The sequence below is a fragment of the Vulpes lagopus genome, chromosome 3 (genome assembly GCF_018345385.1).
Source record: "Vulpes lagopus strain Blue_001 chromosome 3, ASM1834538v1, whole genome shotgun sequence".
Lineage (NCBI taxonomy): Eukaryota > Metazoa > Chordata > Mammalia > Carnivora > Canidae > Vulpes > Vulpes lagopus.
In genome coordinates, this window is record NC_054826.1 from 31,330,498 (window position 1) to 31,351,549 (window position 21,052).

At 37.8% G+C, this 21,052-nt stretch overlaps 1 protein-coding gene across 5 annotated transcripts in view; it reads right to left on the reverse strand.

Moving 5' to 3' along the window:
* Nucleotides 1-20,505, reverse strand: part of NMUR2 (neuromedin U receptor 2) — a 104,029-nt gene extending 83,524 nt beyond the window's left edge. For 4 of the 5 annotated variants that reach the window (XM_041749288.1, XM_041749287.1, XM_041749286.1 and 1 more), the window contains exons 1-3: nt 19,649-20,505; nt 13,436-13,520; nt 10,783-10,908 (exon numbers count right to left, since the gene is read on the reverse strand). In XM_041749288.1, coding sequence (XP_041605222.1) covers nt 10,783-10,908; nt 13,436-13,520; nt 19,649-20,374 — 937 coding nt within the window. In that variant the 5' untranslated portion in view covers nt 20,375-20,505. Of the gene's footprint in view, nt 1-6,249; nt 7,859-10,782; nt 10,909-13,435; nt 13,521-19,648 lie in introns of those variants that run through there. The other variant, XM_041749285.1, reaches the window with a different exon arrangement.
* Between the last annotated feature and the right edge of the window lie 547 nt (nt 20,506-21,052).

Below are 21,052 nucleotides of genomic sequence, written 5' to 3' on the forward strand. Positions count from 1 at the left end.
TAAACCTCATCTTCAACATATATTAGCTCTGTGACCTTGGGCAAGTTACTTAACTTCCCTGTTTCTGTATTTTTCTTCTTGGAATGAGGATTATAATAGTGCCCATCTCTTGGGAAGTTCTTTGGAAGGTTAAATCAGATGATAAATGTAAAATTTGTAGTACAATAGCTAGAAAAATCTTAATAAATATTGATAGCTGAAAGGCACATTGGGCTAGGTGATCTTGAAGTCTTCTTCATTTTCTAAATTTCTATAAATTTCGTAAGTTACATAGGCATTCAAAATAGGCTGCATATCAGGGCCAGAGTTAAGAATAGATAATAGATAATGAAAGAATGAATATAAACTTCTTTTTAGTTGGCAAATTTGAATACCCCAGGATTCAACAGATTGAGAATAAGGACATATTTGCTATTCATTGTCTGTGTTTTTAGATTTAGATCAATGTCTGCCACTTGATATAGATATATATATATAGTATCTACTGGGAAGGGAGAATGGAGAGTATATAGCATATGGAGCAATTAAGAACAGGTTACAGGTCAAACTTCCTGTCTTGGTCCCTAGTCCTTTTACTTATTTACTTGTATAAATAGCAATCCAGTTATCTCTTCAAGCTTCCATTATCTCATTTGTCATATGGTGATTGTTACAAGCTTTACTTGATACAAATGTCAAGCACATGGCCCATGATCTGCCACGTATAAGTGTTTAATAGATAGCCATATATGATCTAAATTTGATACTGAGGTTCAGGTACAAGATACAGCTAAACATTCGTTTCTCCATATACTGGAGATAATGTAACCATTAGCACCCCTGAGGCTCATCTCCTTGTCTCCCTGTTATTCCTCTCTGAGCTTGGTGTCTATGCTGGAACGATCACATTACTTGGATCCTTAGCCTTCTGTCTTCTAATTCTGAGAGCCAAAAATCAGACCTTTAATTCCCCAGATGAAGACATGCCAAAGGCCTTTTAAAACAATTAATATATATGCTTGTCCCTAGCAGCCTGGGAGCCTTGTGGTTTTGCTGACTTCCCTAATATAATATTGATTAATCTTTGATGTAACAGAGAAACAATCTTTAATACACATTCATGCTTTCATTATTAATGAAATCCTACCAGTTCGTGATGGCATCTTGGGCAGCTTTTTTATCTGGTGGAAATGACTGCAAAAAATACCTGACACAGTTCCTGGTACAGAACTCAGTTAAATCATTTTACATTTGAATGCTGCCAGAGAGAGTAACATTCTCTAAAAACTGTAAGCAAAGTGAAATGGTATCAAAAAATATATCTCCATGAAGCAATAAATGCCTCCATTCCCATTTATTATTTTCCCACAAACACTTACCACAGTGCTCCTTAGGGGTCTGGCACTGTCCTAGCATGTTACAAATAGTATATTCACTTATTTAATCCTCATATAACTACTGTGATATAGATAGGTACAGCCATTATGTCTCTTACATGGATGGCAAAATTAAATTACAGAGAGATTAGGTAACCTGTCAAAGGTCACACAGTTAATCATGTTATAGCCCGTATTTGAACCCAAGTATCTGGCTCAAGTGTTCTTTTTTTTTTTTTTTTTTTAAGATTTTCTTTATTTATTCATGAGAGAGAGAGAGAGAGAGAGAGAGGCACAGACACAGGCAGAGGGAGAAGCAGGCTTCATGCAGGGAGCCCGATGTGGGACTCAATCCTGCGTCTCCAGGATCACTCCCTGAGCTGAAGGCAGGCGTCAAACCACTGAGCCACCCGGGCTGCCCAAGAGTCTTTTTCTTGATTACAGTGTTGGGTTTCCAATCTATATTAATGATTTAGTGGAAAATAAGTAAAGAGGTAATATTTGGGCATAACATTAAACTGAAAGGCTTTTTTAGTGATGCCAATGAGATAGAGTCCCATGTAGAATCCATGTAGTAAAACGGCATACTCACTGTACCATTCACTAGATGTGTGTCTTTAGCCTCAATACTTCATTACCTCTGGTAGTGTCCTACATCTCACCCTTGGTCAGGCCATGGATGGTGAGTGGAGTATACTTCCATGACCCCCAGCATTGGGATTGTCCATGTGACTTGCTTTTAGCATGGAAAGCACATACTGCAGAGGGCAATTGTGTTTCTTGTGAGTGCTCCAGGCTGCGTGGAGTGGAGGTGCCCCAGCTCACCTGCAGGTATACGATTAAGATGTAAATACTGTTGTGTGTCTCACTTAGACTTTGTGCATGCTTATCTATTTTCCCAAGTGTAAGAGAGGACAAGTTTTAATTTGTCAGTAGTGGAGCTGGGGGATGTAACTCCCTCTTAGTGAAGCTGAGAGAACTTAGTGAGATAATCATGCACATGAATATTATGAGGTAAAACAGCTTCTACTGTTTTGGTAGAAAAAATTGGTAATAAAGTTAGGATCAATATTAAAATATTTAACATTTACAAAGGGAAGCATGGAATTTTATAAGATATTCCTTCTGTTGGTATAATATTCAAATAAACAAGCTTTACTCAAGCCTGTTTAAGACATAATTTCAAAATACTTACAAATCATTCTTACTTATGCATTAACATAGGCTTCTTAACAAACATTTTTTTTCTTTGAAAATAATGAATTGCCTTTTAAAAAATATTTTATTTATTTGACACACACACAGAGAAAGAGAGTACAAGTAGGGGAATCAGTAGAGGGAAAGAGAGAAGCAGACTCTCCACTGAGCAGGGAGCCTGATGCAGGGCTTAATCCCAGGACCCTGAGATCATGACCCAAGCTGAAGGCAGATGCTTAACCAATTGAGCCGCCCAGGTGCCCCTGCTTCCTTTTCTAAATAGTATTTTGTTTATCAGTTCAGTCTAACCATTCTAGCCTACTACATTCACAGTATATTTTTCACAATGTATATATGTCATTGGCAATGGTATTATTTAGGTGCATGCAACAATTTCTAGACCATGTATAGATTAATTAAAACTTCCAAACATTGACATTACCTAGAAAATGTTTCCAAAGTATAACATATACATATGTCTAATGTAGATTTCAAATGTGATTTAATGATTTAAAGGGGATGAAAAAAGGGAAGGAATAGATTGTTCAGACCTGTTTGGCTTGCGTAAGTTAGTACAACCTCAATACTCCTTATAATGTTTATAATGGTACACTTCTACAAATTAAAAAAAAATGAGGCTGGGTGCCTGGATTAAGTATCCAACTCTTGATTTCAGTTCAGATTATAATCTCAGGGTTATGAGATCAACCCCCACATGGGGCTCTGCACTGAGGTGGAGCCTGCTTAAGATTCTTTCTCTCTCCCTCTCCCTTCCCCCCTCCCCACCAGCTCACACAGGCTCCCTCACTCATGAGCATGTGCTTTCTCTCTTAAAAAAAAAAAAAAAGAGGTCTCCAGCCAAGTAGAGAGAATGTGGAAATTTAAATTTTGCATCTTTTTACAATGAATCCTGTGGGATATTTAAAAACAGATGTATAGGGAAGATAACATGTAGAGCTGTTAGTATTTTCTACATTGATATTAATGGACAGCATCCAAGAATAATTATTCCATTCTAGGTTAATTATAAAATGCTGATGAGGCTTTCATGTCATAATTAGCATTATCTCATACCTCAGGGTCAAAATCTGGTTCAAAGGGGTGGTGGAAAGGGAGATGGGCAGGGGGTAGGGATGACTGGGTGATGGGCACTGAGGGGGGCACTTGATGGGATGAGCACTGGGTGTTATGCTATATGTTGGCAAATTGAACTCCAATTAAAAAAATATGTAAAAAAACAATTAAAAAATAAAATTCTTTTTTTATTTTCTGTAAAACAAAAAACAAAAAACAAAATCTGGTTCATTGACTACTATTTTTTCCAACGAGTTAACCACAATTTTAAGTGGTCTGTAATTATAATGGTGTTATTGGGCATCTATTCTACAAATCAATCACGTATATTATAGAAAGATGGCAGATTGCCAGTGTATTGATGGTTAGTGGTGTGCTGATAAGATGGCTCTGGAGGGGGCGGCGAGAAGAACCCTGATGTAAAATATTTGCCAACTTCTATGGTATAAATATTCCCACTGTGGCCGATTTCAGGTTACCAATCATATAACACCAGGCTCTCAAAATTCCTAAATATGTAAAAATAAACTTTTGGAGGCCAGTCTGAGCCAGCATCAGCACAACACTGAGCCACTAATACTTATAAATGCTAGATTATTGGGATGCCTGGGTGGCTCAGTGGTTGAGCACCTGCCTTCAGCCCAGGGCATGATCCTGGAGTCCTGGGATCAAGTCCCATATCGGGCTCCCTGCATGGAGCCTGCTTCTCCCTCTGCCTTGTGTCTCTATTTCTCTCTGTGTCTCTCATGAGTAAATAGATAAAATCTTTAACAAAAAAACCACCAGATTCTTATGTTGGAATAATGATACTTTTAAATTCTCCTGCAATGTGTTCATCCAACTATAACTCATCCATTAAGACAGCATCTTTATGTTAGACTGTTAAGGATACTTTACAATAGTAATTATAATAATTTAAGTCATAGACTACTTTGAGAAGCTAATCAAAACTATAAGCCTTCTCTACAAAAAAGTACAAAGAGTTATGAACACAATTTCAGGAGATTCTTGGACTTCCTGACACATGTTCATGAGTCTCAGATTAAGGATCTTGGCTGTCGGGCAGGCCTGGTGGCGCAGTGGTTTAGCACCGCCTGCAACCTGGGGTGTGATCCTGGAGACCCGGGATGGAGTCCCACGTCAGGTTCCTGTGGGGGGCCTGCTTCTCACTCTGCCTGTGTCTCTGCCTCTCTCTCTCTCTCTCTGTGTCTCTATGAATAAATAAACAAAATCTTAAAAAAAAAAAAGAATCTTGGCTGTCTTTATGGACTAGACAATTTGGCAAACAACATTCTGAATGTCTTCAGTTCACTAAATTCATGAAATACCAGAGAGCTCAAAAGTCACTGTTTAATTGCAAGAGTTAAATTACCAATATGTTATTAATCATGTTTACTGGCCTCTTCTGTCATTATTCCAAAATGCAGAGATCACAAGGAATTCACAAGGAGATGATGAAGTCAACTATTGAGTAGCATTGAGCAATTTAGTTTTTATTTTTCTCTTTGTTCTACTAATTGTATGTGAACCATTACATCAGCTAAGTCTTAGACTTGTGACATTTCAATTTTCATTTTGAAATATGTTTCCTATATGTATATATATGCATGTGTGTATGAATATGTATATAGACAAAATATCAACACTTAACTCCTTTTCCCCTTCTTAAATGCTAGGCTTAATGAAATCTATTGCCCTTGACTTGAACAACACCTTTTTTTATATAGTAATATAGCACTTGTATTTGTATTTTGTAGCACACTTCACACACATACACACACACACATACATACACAAATAATTTCTTCTACAAAATGTAAACTCTCAAGGCCAGAAAATTCATAACCTGGCATAAAGCACATAACCTATGGGTACTAAGTGATTTATCAAAGAAATAATTAATGAGCAAATAATTCTTGTATACATTTTTGAGAGAAAAAAGGTAAATAAAGATAAAACAGATCAAAATTATAATCGAACAGCAAAATTACTAGCTTCAATTTTAGTTTTCTTTTTCTATGCATTCACCTACAATAGCTACATATTTAGTTGTGGTCACTGGGAGTTGATGTTAAGGCTGGTGACCTTATTAGATCTTAATTTGAGCATGCTTCTAAAAGGTGAGAAGGAAATTAATTTCTCCTCCATTTCTGAGATTTTATTTTGTTGAGTCCTTTCAACATGATCTTCAAATGACTCAAGGATTCTGCTCACCAACATAAACCATCACTGGAGGACTCTAATTCATTCAAGTTGGCTTATAATTAGCAAAGAGATTTAAAAACACATACATTAAATCACCTTGAATATGATTGTTCAGTTAGGAAATAATGATGTCAGGGACCGATATCCCCATTTATCAATAGGATGGCTCATTCAATTTAGGGAAAATTCAGAGACTAAAAACTGGAACTTGTAGTTTTAGCATCAGTAAGTATCTGGGATTGGGAAGAGCCTTCTTGTACCACAGGCACTGCAGACATGCTATTATAATCACAACTGGCTAAACAGCCAACTGAAAGTCAAATATCCCTATCAGAAACACAACCTTAGTCTTTTGGCTCTTACTGCAGTTCCATTTGGAGCTGTTCTTTGGCTCAGCACATTGGAATGTGAAGTCAACTCACTTACCACATATTTATTGAACATCTACCATTGTGACAGATATATTGCCAGGATTCCAGCAACAGGAAAAATGAATACAAGATACTTTATGCCTTTGACAAATTTACATTCTGACAAAACAAGTATATAAATCTCTGAAATACAAAGCGGAGTGAGAAAAAGCTTAAGAGAGAGACTGACAGGTCAGATACCACATCTATTTGAATAAGTCAAGCAGGGTTTTATGGAGGTACCACACTGAGATCGATTGAAGCATGGATAGGAGAGCAACAGATGGGGCCTGGAGATGAAGAGGGCATTTTCTAATCAAATATGTACAGCTGGGATAACTGGGGCACATTTTCATTAGAAGAGCAAGTAACCGATTTTGAATAGAATATATAATCCATATGATGCTGTAGTAGATGAGTCTGGAAAGTTGATTTTTCTTATATGTGTGAAGACTGGTATATAGATAATGAAGGATTAAGTAAGTGAAAGTCATGGGTTTGAGACCAGTAGTTGCTATTTAGCTTAGGTTTTTTTCCCAAATTAGTTTTTTTTCCCCAGATACCTCTGTTTATTAAGACTTTAGGAATGCATGTCTAGACCAAACTATGAGAGCAATTAAGTTCACATGCTTGGAATAGTTGGTCTCTATTGACCTTCCACCCATAACCTTCTCCCTCTTCCCATTCTTGTCTAAGTAGAACTTGTATCTGATCCCATTTTTGGTGAGGGATGACTGAGAATGACTTGGGGATCAGAAAGGTGGGAATAATAGTTCTATAAAGCATCCCCATATTATCAGGAGGACTCTTCAAGTAAGGCTTCAAAACTTTAATGAATCACATTATAATGACAAAATATGAGGCAATAGGGTAAATAGTTTTCTGTGGAAGAACATTGACATGGAAACCTCAAATTATGTAAAGTAGTATAAGCATCTACATGTCTCCCTTTTATGTCACACAGGGGCCACTGGTTGTGAGAGTTACAGCCTAACTCAGAGTGTGAATGACTCAGGATAAATGATTTCCAAAAGTGAAAATTACTCAAAGTATAGATGTCATATTTTATAGGTCATGATTATTTTTTCTTTCCATGAACAAGTAAAGGGGCATGAGGCAGTTAAGATAATGGAAAGGTAGCTAAAAATCAGAAGGTTCTGGGTTTCAGATCCAGATTTAGTAGCGATTTGTTTTAAAAAAAACCCCACACAAAATAGAAATGGGTATATAAATTCTAAGACTCATTTCACCTCCCTTCTATCATATAAGGAGGCATAAATTAAGGGTGTCCCTCCCTATGGGATGGTGGCATAGAGGAATGTCAACTCTTTGAGCATTCCTTTTATGGTGCCTCTCCACTACAGAGGGTTGTGGGGAGGGGAGAGCTGCTGATGGACAACTGACAAGGGAACTGGGGACCTGCATCTTCAGTCAGCTCCACAAGGTGACATTCTGTCAGGAAGATGTTCCGCTGGGCAGGTGGCCCCTGTGGGTGGTGCTGGGAGTGCCCCTGTTTGCAAGAAGGAGAGATCACATTCCAGAATGCTGCCCGGAAGCGGCGAGAGAGTAGGTTATAGATAATGGGGTTGACGGCTGAGCTCAGGTAGAAGAAGACACCTGGAACACAGGAGATTAAAAAAAGAGACACACTGAGGAGAAACTGAGTGAGAGGTATGATAGAGAGAAGTATAAATATTTAACAAGGGCCTCGAATCCCTGAGACTGCCTCTTTTGGAAGTAATAATATATACAAGACTCTAATTGAGAATACAAAATGCTCTGAACAGATCTACCACCTGTGTATTTAGGAATCAAAAACAGAAAGATTAAAGAGTCTCAGAAAAATTTAGGCTGGCATGGGATCTCTCTGAGATGCTTGGCAATTTCCTTTGATCCCCACTTGTTTAATTAAAGAACATGCTCTCATAGCATTAACGAGAGATGCTTAAGTATCAGAGGAAAGAGAGATTGTTTTTATCTCATTGGAGCTTTGCTTAAATCTATAATTTGAAACTGCAAGCGATGGAGGAATAGCAAATCAGTTAAGGCATAGTCTCTGCTGAGATTTCTTATAATGCTAACTATCTCTTCAATAAAATATTCCCCAGGGCCCTTTTCCTACCTGGCCTTTCCCCTTGATGGCTCTTCCCACCTTCCAACTTCATTAAATAATTGTATTTTGCCATTCGTTTTCTCCACCAATGCCTTGCACACTGCCATTTCCTTGTTTGGTATACACACTTCTTTTATTACTATATCCTGTTTTATTTCCCCAAGGCCCAAGATGGGCCTAAGGTTGAGAATCAGACTTAGTTTCTGATCTTGTCCCTTGCTTGTTCTGTGACCTTAGAGGGAACTGGCACTTCAATTCTTTTCTCTGCAACATACCATCCCAACCTACGTCTCTGAATTACTGTGAGGATAAAGTTGAGATGCTATCACAGAGGGACTGAGAATGGCTAAGAATATAAAACAAGTGATAGGTACTGTTAACAACATTCATTGTTGTCCTCATTTACATAGTTCAGGACATACAGAGTGCCATATGCCCTATGCACAGAATTGGGCAGGGAGGAATACAAGAGAAGAATATTGATGTAGACTGTTAATTCATTCAATAAATTCTTATTTTGTGCCAGAAGCTTTGAGGCACATTGGTAGATAGTAGATTTAGACTTCGTTCTCAAGAACATGGAATAGTATTATAGAGGAAAAATCTATGCCTAAATTTAGCAGTTAACAAAAGAACAATACCAAACTGTATCTATTAAGAGCGAAACATATGATACTAACTGTCACCCTATGGAAATTCACATAATAGCATAAACACAAGGACTATAATAATCATGAAGGATTTAATTAGGTGATTGAACACTAGCCAGACCCTGAAGTGGGCCGGAGATAGTTGGGGAGGAAAGGAGAGAATACTACAGGTAGAAGGTATAGCTTGAGCAAATGCGCAAAAGTAGGAATGGTTATTATCATGCAAGATTAATGCAAAATGTGCAGAACTCTAATTAACCCATTTGACAAGTGTATGGTTTATGAATGGAAAAATATAACTTGAGGATGAAAAGGCAATGTTGGGGCTTTTAAAAAATTTTGTAGCATTTAAGACGTTTAGACTTCATCTGGTTGGCAATGTGGGGAAGAGAGAGAAATTTTAACAGGAAAATGTTAATATAAATGTTGTAGTTTAAAAATCTTAAAATGGTTGTCATGATACATCTCAAGATGTAGAGTCAACTGGTCAAGTCTCATGTGATCTTGTGATATTTTACAATTTGTTTTATCACTTCCACTTTTCTCAGCTTAATCACAAAGTTAAGCTAAGAGCTGTAAATATTTTTGAGGTTAATAATTAATTAATAATTAATTTAACAGGGAAGAAAATACTAATGTCTGGGTGTAAACTGTTTACATGGCCTGCTGAGTACAAAAGAGAGAGTGATTGGAAACAGATATTATACATGGCATTCAATATGCCTATGAACAGTAGTTTTTGCTTTATCCACTCCTGAAGCTTAACACATGCAGGTCCTCCTTCTCTCTCTTCTCTGGTGATGTCTTTGATAATCTCAAGAGCCCAGAGAACCAGCGAGTGACTCACCAAGGTAGCTAGAAAAGGTGGTCTGCATCAAAGTCTAACAGTCACACCAGCTGAGAAAGAGGGATGTGGGCAACCATTCTCTGTTCCATTTCAGAGTAAAGCACCCTGAACTTGAAGTTGGGTGACTTGGGTTGGAATGCTGTTTTTTACCATTTGCCAGCCAAGTGACTTTGGGCAATTGAGTTCTTTTTTGTGGAACTGTTCTTTCAGCTGTAAAATGGTGATGGCAATATCCTTGTGACAATTATAGAAAGATATGTAAAATTGTGTAGCTTAAAAAGCTATTATTTTATTTAATTCTTACCTTAGCTGATGGTTAGTATAGAACAGGCATTATTGCCATTTTACAATTGGGAAAACTTGACATGAAGGAAGCCACATTCTTCAGATCACTCAGAATAGTAATGATATGAGGGAGATGCAAATCCAGGTCCTCTGACTTAATGTCCTTTCCACCAAATTTCATGGTATCCTTCACAAGCATCATTAAAGTAGCCTAAAAGCAGATCTTGATGCCTTATGAATAACTTTTAGTTGGCTTTCATGAGGATCTAACGCTTGCTGGAGATAATATGAGATTTCAGGGATTAAGCCCGGATGTTTAATTAATAAGAACCAATTCAATCATGTGATCATTGGAAGTAAAACAAAGGAATAGCCTCTTAGACAATTTTCCTGCTGTAATCATCATGCTTAGAGTTGAGGTCTTCAGAAAAGCATCCACCTAGAATAGTGATCTGGTATATTTCTTTTGGACGCATAACATACCTAATCAATATGTGAATAAAGTAACAATCAAATGTGTTCTTTATTGTATGGTGGGTCCCCATAATCATCAGTATATCCAATAGAACCTACTACTCTAAGCAAGATGAAGCAGCTGCAATTACCTGAACATTTGTGATGCAAACCAAACCAGCCAAGATTTTACCTGATACCACATGGATGAGATTGAATGCAGCAGCCAGGGATTCAGTCCACTCCTCCACAAAGCTAAAGAAGAGCCGGTCAATGTGGAATGGGGCCCAACAGAGAGCAAACACTAAGACCAAGACAACTGGAAAACGATGATGAATGAGAGAGCAAAAGACAATCAAAGTAAGGATAGGTACACAGTGTCCACTCTAAGTCCATACATTCCTTCTGGCATTCCCCACCCCCACCCCCGCCATCTTTCTTAAGCTATCATTATAATGGACCATATATGTCTTAAGGAGCCTCTACATAGAGTATTTACATGTGAGAATGAATTGTATAGGATTTAGGATCAGTTTTCCCTATGATTATTCATGATTTCTTGTATAGATTTACTTTGGAACACTTAGAACAGTATTGACTATTCAAAGTTCTGAAAACATTCTGTCATGGAAAATATATCACAAGAAGGTTGTTGGAACCATATAAACTGGTTATAGAAATAAAGTGAGTTCAAGCAATTGGTGTTCTTTAAAGTCATAGACTGATAATAAACTATTTATGTAGTATATAGTATAAATGTATTAATTTATCTTATTACTCTAGAAATGATTAAAAACTTCTGTGCATTCAATCATTCTGTAAGGGGTGGGAGAGACAGAGAAGAATCATGAGCATAATATTGCTTTATAAGCATCTTTTGATTGGGAAGGCAATGTGTTTGTTATAACTTTCTAGAGTACAGACTTCCAATTTCTTTTTCTTTTTTCTTTTGAAATAATTATAGATTCATAGAAACACACTATTGCCCAGTTTTTTTAATTTTTAGCTCCCAAGATAGAGATTAGTGCTACCATAGTTTTTCTTTGGGGCATTTAATCTTCACCAATATAAATATGTATGTTTTTCTTTCTCTTCTGAAGTTGTAAAGTACTTTTATTTCCCAAGACATGATGCTTGAGATTTGCCTCAGAACAATCTTGTAGGGGCTGGGGGACAGATAGGAATATAGATGAAACAAGATTAGCTATGAGTTGATAATGTTTGAAGCTGAGTGATGGGTACATGGGTGTTTATTTTACAGTTCTCTGAACTTGTGAGCACATTTGAAGTTTCCATAGTAAATGGTACATATATTTCCTGTTGGCTGTAAACATATTCAGAGTAGGTGGTCTGCCTGTGTAGTGTAGTTTCAAGAATATCTAAAAGCTTCTTCTGAGTTTACTCCTCAAAGGAAAAGTTCCTAGTCTGCTCACTACCGCCTACAGTTCACTTTAGCTAAAAATTTAATTACTGTTGGGGAACCTGGGTGGCTCAGTAGGTTGTGTCCAACTCTTGGTGTCAGCTCAGGTCATGATCTCAGGGTTGTGAGGTTGAGGCCCTCATGGCTCAGCAGGGAGTCTGCTCTGGATTCTCTCTCTCCCTCTGCCCCACTCATAAATAAATATTTTAAAAATGTAGTTAGCATTAAAATTGAACACTCTACGCCCAAAGGCAAATACTTTACTATGTATTCTATCAGTCTGGCTTTAATGTGAGTGTAGAGTCTTTTTGTGAGAGCAGATTATGATCTAGGAGAAAGGGGAGAGAGACAGAATGAAGATATGAGACTTCTTAATAGAGAAAGTCAGATACCAACAATCTGGGGCCAAATTGGGGCCAAAAAATTTCCAAGAAGATGGCTATCAGACAAACTTTAGTGACTTCAAAAATTTTTTGTTCATAAAACACCACATAGTTATGTGAATGATTTATATGCATATTAGTCTGAAGGATTTATTTTTTTTCCAAACCTTAGGTTTTTACTTGGGAAGCTTATTATAAATCTTTCTCATCAATATCTCTCATACCCTAGTGCAGGATCATACATTTTTATAACATTCTTTTGGGAGAGTGTAGAACAGTGCCTGGATTTTTAAAAACAACTTATCTATGCTAAAAGTATACTATTTTATATAAAATGAAATAGGCAGGATGACTGTTTAGAATTATTCGAGGCCAGATATTCTTAATCTAGAATTAAAAGATCCCAGAAAAGTCCAAGGATGGGTGTTAGGAGGTGTATGATCCCCTAAAACGGATTATAAAATGTTTTGTATAAGTGTATTTGTATGTATTCTGAGTGGAGAGTTCACAGCTTTCATATTTAAAAAAATCATAACACAAAATAGGTTAAAATCACCTGCTTATTTTATATTTTATTTTTTAAGATTTACTTATTTACTTTAAAGAGAGGCAGGAGAAGGATACAGGGAGAGAGAGAGATGGAATCTTAAGCAGATTCCAAGCTGAGCATGGAGCCTGACTTGGGGCTCATGACCTGAGCAAGACCAGAGATCAGATGCTAAACGGACTGAGCTACCCAAGTGCCCCTCACCTGCTCATTTTAGATAAGAAAAGCAATGCTCAAAATCTCAGGGTGAGGTTTACAGAGTATATTACAATGATGCAATTTAGGGTATTGTTTGAGGGTTAAAAACTAAAATTAAAAAAAAAAAAAACTAAAATAGAAACAAAACAGACAAGTCCCAGGAGATTGAGAAAACCAAGGTTTCAATGTTATGTTTCAGGAGAATTTTGATTCTGATCCCAGCAGCACTTTCTCAGTACTAAATGCAACTCTTTTGCTTTCACAAACAAAGAAACCCCAAACAAAGTGGAAGACTTACACAGCATTTTGGTGATTGATTTTCTGGCAGGTCTTTGAATATTTGCAGTCACTTCATCTGCCCCAAGGAGCTGATCTTTCTTCAGCTACAAGAGAAGTGGAAAAAGATGCTAAGGGAGGGAAACATTGTTCCTTCTGTCAAGATCCAAGAACTGTAACTCTAACATTGATTTTGCAGTCAAAAATCTGAGATTTAAAGATATGTAAGAATCCATTAAATATTTAACAATAAGTTGGAGGTGGAGTTGGATCTAAGTCATCTAACTCAACTGGATTACGGTTATGGCTATGTTGCGGTGCTACCATGTATCATATGCTATTCTGTAGAATGCTAGTTATGTAGTATATTAATAGATGTTACATGAAAAGTGTGAAATCTTTTTTTTTTTGAAAAATGTGAAATCTAAAGTAAAAAAAAATGTTAGGCTTTTTCATCCATCCATTAATTTAATAATTATTAGATGTGTATTGGAATGAAATCCCTCTTCTGTAGGGTGAGTGGGCAGTAGAAAACAAGAACAGATATTGTTTCTTGCTTCATAAAGCTTATAGTCTTTATTGTGGGTCTTCTCAGAGCCTTTAATGTGCTTTGTAGACATTATGAACATCTTCATGGGGGTTTGTATATCACCCTAACCCCCATCCCCACCTTCCATACCCCACATCTCCCACCTCAGCCTCAAGGGAGATAGTGCTGCTTTGACTGAACAATATCCCTCCTGACCCAACCCCTTTCAGTGGAATGCCTAGTATATCTTGAGAAGCACAATTTAGGGAAATCTGTGTTACTAATATTACTGAGAAGAGTACATATGTTTTTGAGTTTATATGTTAAAATACACTCATTCTGTTGTAAAATGTGGTTATCCTTGAAGAGGTATATAAAAATTAAAAAATTAATACCTGTACATGCAATTTTTCCTACCTATATACTCTAGAGGACTCTGGTAGTTATTGTAGCTCATTGTCCTCTCCTTCCTCTGAACTCTCATAGCACTGAAGATCTGCATCATTCTCCTAGTTGTAGAATTTTCTTCTCTTTAATTCACATATTTTTATTTGTGAGGATACACAACCAGATAAAGAAAGCTTCAAGAACTCATGATAAACTACCATCAAATATCTAGAAGCTAGTACAGTATATATTTGTAGTTGATTATCTAGCATTTATTCTTTTCTCCTACCAATGGTATCCTGATTTTCCTTTAGGGATTTTAGTCCTTCTCCATTCTTAGTCATTAATTTGGATGGGAATGATCCCAGCTCCAGGTTCAGCCTTTGAATAATGTAGCTACTATCCATCAGTCACAGTAACTGGATAATTAGATCCAACACAATTTCTGATACTTGCTTGTACTTCTAGAAATGGAAGTTTTATTTTTCTTTCATTGGGAGCCCTTCTTGTTTTCTGCATGTGAACTCTGGAATACAACAGCTATTTTTTCTTCCCACCATGAAAAAAGTGCGTGGAGCCACCAATGGCCTGCAGTGTGGATCTTGAGGTCAAAATCAACAGTACAGACAGAAAAACAAAGAAACAGAAATAACGCTAGGTCTTTGAGAACATGTGTGTTTCATGGGATTAATCTTCCTCAAAAGCCAGCTCTACCTCTTGACTTTTCAGTTCTATACTTCCCTTCACATTTTGTCAGATTGACTTGAGTTTCCTTCATTAACAATGTAAAAAGTTCTGACACTACTGATCAAGGCCATCAGGTGGAAGGAAAATTCAATGTATTCTATGTACTCTTGGGTAGATTAGGATCAATTTATTGAACTATAAGGAGATATATTCTAACTCAAGATGAAAAAGGGATTGGTGTGATTATGTGAAACAGTGCAGCAAACTACTCTAAGAATCAGTGAGCTTCCTCGGCTGGATGGCATTTTTATGGAATACTGTAGAGAAGGTATTTAAAATTAAATAAGACTTGGAAGGGGTCTAATTGGAAGTTGCCTCCAAAGTTTAACAAAAGATTATCTTGTCTCTCTAACATGTAAGCTCTTGGAAGTCAGGTAGTTCTCAGGACCACACCAGTCCTGAAGCTTCCACTTGGATGATTAACAAACCTGACCATCTGTCTCTGAATATAGTGGTGCTCTCTACATATACCTGTGTCTTCACAAAGTGGGGGGTTAAAGTACCTGTGAGATTTGACCCTTCAGAGATGATCTAGAACTTGGAAAGAATGAAGAAAAAATACTGTGCAGTTATTAAGAATAGATGGGAGACAACTGAAGATTAAGAGGTTATAAACATAATAGCAAAACAAAATAATGCAGGTAGAGCATTCATCTCAGTGCCTGGCATATGATACTCAAGTTATATATTACTACTGTCATTCTGATTATTATCCTTTTACTCAAAAGACATAATAACAACTGAATTTTGATTAAACAGGGTTATTTATTTATAAATAAATAAATGAGTGGGCCCACTCATGTGGATTATTGAGTCCCTTCCAGAAAAATTCTCCTTCTCATGGTACTGCTCATACATAAGCAATACTTGATTAAAGCAAAGAAGCAGGCAGATGCACTGACAAAAAACCTTGATATTTAAGGTAAGAGTAATAAATCAAACTGCCAATCTTACTAACTCATGATCAGTTAAATCTACTAAAGATTCTAATTATTTCATATCATTAAAAAATGTCTCATTATTACAATATAGTTATTGCAATATTTGATTTAAATCCATAATTAAGAATAATAAAGAACTATTGAGATCTCTTAGTCCGTTCTGTGGGTGGGTTTAACAATTTTCATTGGTAATTTCTCTACTTCAAGGAACAATTTCCTTAAACATAAAGCAAACAGTCCATATAATTCTTTTATAAATAGGCTTCCTGTACAGTGTAGTTTGCAATGAAAAGAAAATTTAAGGGTATTAATTATTGCTTAATTTTTAGCTTCTGTAGGTTTTAGTGATACAACTAGACAACTAGGAGAAGAGTGAAAAATTGAATATTTATGTATCATATACATTGTTTCAACATAAGTTGAAGGAAGTGATATAGTAGAGTAAAATCCAAACAATTTGTCCAAATACTGCTTTATGTTTGAATACTTTTGTTTCCCTTCAGATGTTTAGCAAAGTAGATACTCAACCATTAAGTATTCTATCCACCTCTGAACTTTTATTTTAAAGGTCAAGATAGAAAAAGAGGAGTGAAAATTTGTGATTACTGCATAGGAAGCTCAGGGCCTTCCTACCCTGCTCTCATTAGCTGTATAAGATAATAGGTAAGGGGGAGGTCAATGGAGGTGACTCAAGTTGATTTATTATGCTGATCAGTTGTTTATATGATTACAATCATTCCAGCAGATGTTCATTTATATGGTTTGTGGAGACTAAGCTTCAGAATACCAAAATATAATCCTAGCTTTTGTGTAAATATTTCTACAATCTGAACAAAATCTGTTTAATTATAAAAAAAAAAAATAGTGCAACTCTGTTTGGCACGGCTGGATTCTGCTACAATTCATAATCCATCTGCTTCAATTCAAGTGTTAATGCTGCACGCAATCTCAACAAGTACTAGTTGAGAGCTCCAAAAGAACTTCCTCTCAGATAGAAAGAAACTTGCCCTGGTGTTGTCTGTTTTCCATCTCTAACATATTCTAACCTTGGAGAGCAGCTCAGTGGATACTTATGTCCTGGAATGATGAAGCAGCCCTGAATGCTCAGCTTTAAGCATGCATATGGGCTCCCTTCTTCCTCAGTCCTGGGATTTCATCAGTCTTAGGTTTTTTGCCTTCCGAAGGCAGTGAGTACCAAAGGCAATCATAACTTTAGATTTGTCAAGGGAGTCAATAACTTAATAGTCACCAGAGTTGCTTAATCTCTTTTCAGTCTCTTAGATCAAAAAGCTCTTTGAAATAATGTTTCCAATTCTTTTGCTTTCTAAGGTAGGAAAGCTGAAGTCCACCAATGAATAAAATAATTTAACTTCATTCATTCATTCATTCATTCATTCATTCATTCAGCTTACAGTCTAGTTGGGGAGAAATAAATTGAGGAACCCACAAATATAGAATTGTAAATTGTCATAAATGTAATGAATGAAAATCACCAGGAATCATGACCAGATACACAAGTACCAGGTGCGGCTAGAGAGTCAGGGAGAGCTTCCCTGAGAAAGTGTGGGTGAAGTAGGATTTAAAGGATAAGTTAGAGTTAGAAAAGCAAAAGGGAATGTGATGGTCAACAGTAGCAACATTTCAGGCAATGATATAGCAAAAGGTATAATAGCATGTGCAAAGGCCCTGAGGCCAATCTCATAGACTGGGGCCTATTTCTCCTGACTCTTAGTCTACAGATCTTTAAACTCCTCTAGCAATGATTTACTAAGCAGATAGTTCCTTCCCTGGTGTCCTCTGGGTAACAGTTCATCCTTCCTGAGAATAGGAATAAGTTGCACTGTACACAGAGCAAATTAGGTAGTTTCTAAACCATTGTCTGAGCTATCACTTAGCTCCTGATACAAGGTAGCTATAGGTTCATGACAATGAAACAAAGTCATTGGTTGGGGATAGAGGATGTGTGTTTCCTATTCAAAGTTAAATACTTCTTTCAAATTAACCCAAGATGAAAGATTGTTTGGTGTTGGACAAAAGGTATTAGTCAGTTTGGGGAGATTTCTCATAGCCCTCATGATATTTGGAATTATGTAGAAGTCCTTTCCCTCCAGTGATATACACAGGACATCCTAGACATTGCAAGCTAGTCTGGGTGACCTGTGTCTCTGGATGTAGAGGGGGATCCCTCTAAGAGGAGACTGGCAAACCTCTCTGTCTGATTAAATTTACTCCTATGTCCAGATATCTGTGGTTTTTGGAATTTGTTCTTACTACTTGGACTGTGCTACTTACCTTAAGCAAAGCAGATATGGAAAAGGACCATTGTGGGACACTCATTTCTGACACTCACCTTTCTCAGAGATGTCCTGAGATGGGAGTACGTTAATTGTCACAGAATATCTGGTGGCAGAGCCATCTTGAAGTATATGATGTGAATGTCATGTTTGCTTTGTTTTCATTTATAATTCACTTTGCTCCTGCTCACAGATTTTTTTTCTCCTTTAAGTTATCACAGACTGTTAGAGCTATTAGGAGCCCTAGATATGATCTAAATGTGACCTTTTCATTTTATAAATGTGAAAACTAACTCCAGGAGAGAATTATGTGGCTTGCTTAAAAGTGTATTTTATGTGAGCTTCAGACCTGGGAGTCTAAATGGTCCCAAGACTGTTTCTTACACAAGCTGCCTCCTTAAATGGGCATAAAGCTGTCACAGTTAGATTTCATCCCTATGAATTGGGATGTAGAATATACCAGGAGAGGAATTATATAGACTCACTACTACCCTCACCAAAAGTAGTTTCTCTCAGCTAACTTAGATCTTAAAAAAAGAAAAAAAAAATCCGTTTACCACCATTAGTACAGGAAAGGATCTTCTAATTATTAGATATGTTACAAACTAAGTGATAGTTTTTTAACTAAATCTCAACTATCATTTATTACCCCTTTCTTCTACTTTATCTATATGCTCTGTTCACTTCCTTGTCTCTCAATTTCCACCTGATCAAGAGAAATCCAAGTTGGTCACACTCAAGCATATTTTGGCATTTCAGCCTGATATTTCAACCAAAGGATCAAAGCAACCATAAGGGGCAGTCCGACTTTAAAACTGTATGTCTGTCTTGGAGTATAAGATAGGCAGAGATAGCTTATGTTATGCTCTGACCAAGTTGATCTAGAGAAAAATTTCAATGCAGGCAGTAGATGGAGGCAAGAGAAAATAGGATGTAGAACAATGCCTCCAGGGGTGGCCACTTTGTGCTATTTAAAATGAGGTTCCACCTCAGACCTACTGAATCAGAATTTCCCTTGGGGGCGGGGAGGGGCCTGCACATTGATACCATAGTAAGATTTCTAGGTCATTTGTAGGAACTCCTTAAATTGTGAAGGCCACAGGCATAGAGGAAGAATAATGGAAGGTGACTTACAGGAAATGGTTTATAGTTGTGGTCAATATTTGCCTAATTTTGAGGCTAGCCCATTAACTTCTGTTTCCCCTCTAAGCTCATTCTATTTTTCTCTATACTTCCTTTCAATTCTGAATTTCTCCAATTCTAAGGTTTACCTCTGAACTTTGAGTCAGTGGCAGAAGAAGGGATGCTGTGCTAAGCCGGGGAGCTTGGATACTCACTTTGAGGCCCATGAGGTAGTAGAGGACACTGATGACAGTCATGGGGAGGATGTAGAAGAGGAAAGAAGTGACCTGAATGATGAAATTGTAGATCCATATGGGTTTGATGACCGCACAGGTGGCAGAGCCTGGGACCAGGGACCCATTGGGGAAATAGTGGACCTTGATGCCATGAATGCTGGTGTTGGGCAGAGAGAAGAGAACAGAGAAGCCCCAGACGACGCCAAGGATCCTGAGAGCCCGCCTCCGGGTGCTCTTCAGCTTGGCGCGGAATGGGTGGAGGATAGCCACGTAGCGCTCCACGCTGACCGTGGTGACACTGAGGATGGAGGCAAAGCACACGGTCTCGAAGAGGGCCGTCTTGAAGTAGCAGCCCACGAGCCCAAATAGGAAGGGGTAGTTGCGCCACATCTCATAGACTTCCAGGGGCATCCCAAGGAGCAGGACCAAGAGGTCAGAGACAGCCAAGCTGAAGAGGTAGTAGTTGGTGGGTGTCTTCATAGTCTGGTGCCAAAGAATCACCAGGCACACCAGGAAATTGCCAATAACCCCCACCACAAAAATTAGTGCATACACTGCAGTCACTGGGAAGAAGAATTGGCTGCGGGGAGGCCCATAGAGGAAGGCCAGGTAGTCCTCGGTGCTGTTCATGTATTTCTCAGATGGATCTTCCAGTTCCTGCTGGTGGATCCAGGAATCATTCTTGTGTTTTTCCATCACTGACATTACAATGCAAGACCTGAACCTCCTCTGATTTGATCGTGTGTCCCAGGCTGAGCCAGAAAAGAAAGAGAAAGCAGGCAAGAAAGCACAGACTCAGGGGAAAGAGGGTAGGAGAGAGTGAGTAAGTACTCCAGCAAGCCTGGGCTGCTCAGATCGGATCCTTTTTTGAAGAGCTAGAGGCCCCGCCCTCCACAGGCTGTGGGCCAATGAGTGCGTGTCAGACACTCGGCAAGAGGGCCTCTGGTTGGGAGAGCTGGCTTTGAAAGCCTGGAGCTGGAGAGGAGGGGGAGACATTTCTCTGAATTGAAACAATCTGGGAAAGCAGCTCACATAAAGGATGATACTCTAACTTAAATAAGCTATGGGCACTTTGAGCGGTGCATTTTACAGAATTGTAGGAATCTGGGTGGAAATACAAATTAAAGTTGCAGGGTCTTGGGTAGGAGGGTACAAATTTCCATTGATCCTTGTCGCCTGCGCAGCATGACAAAAATGAGAGATCAATAGATTTTTCAAGTTATCTTGTTCCATTGGAAATGCAAGGCTCTCTGGGGAGAGCATGATCAATGTGCCTTTTTTGGTTTGATTGCATCCACAATAGAATCCAAAGCCTGAAAGAACACTTGCACATTAGAAAGCCCTGCCTACTCTCTGTCACTTCAGTGTCTTTTGGCAGTGGCT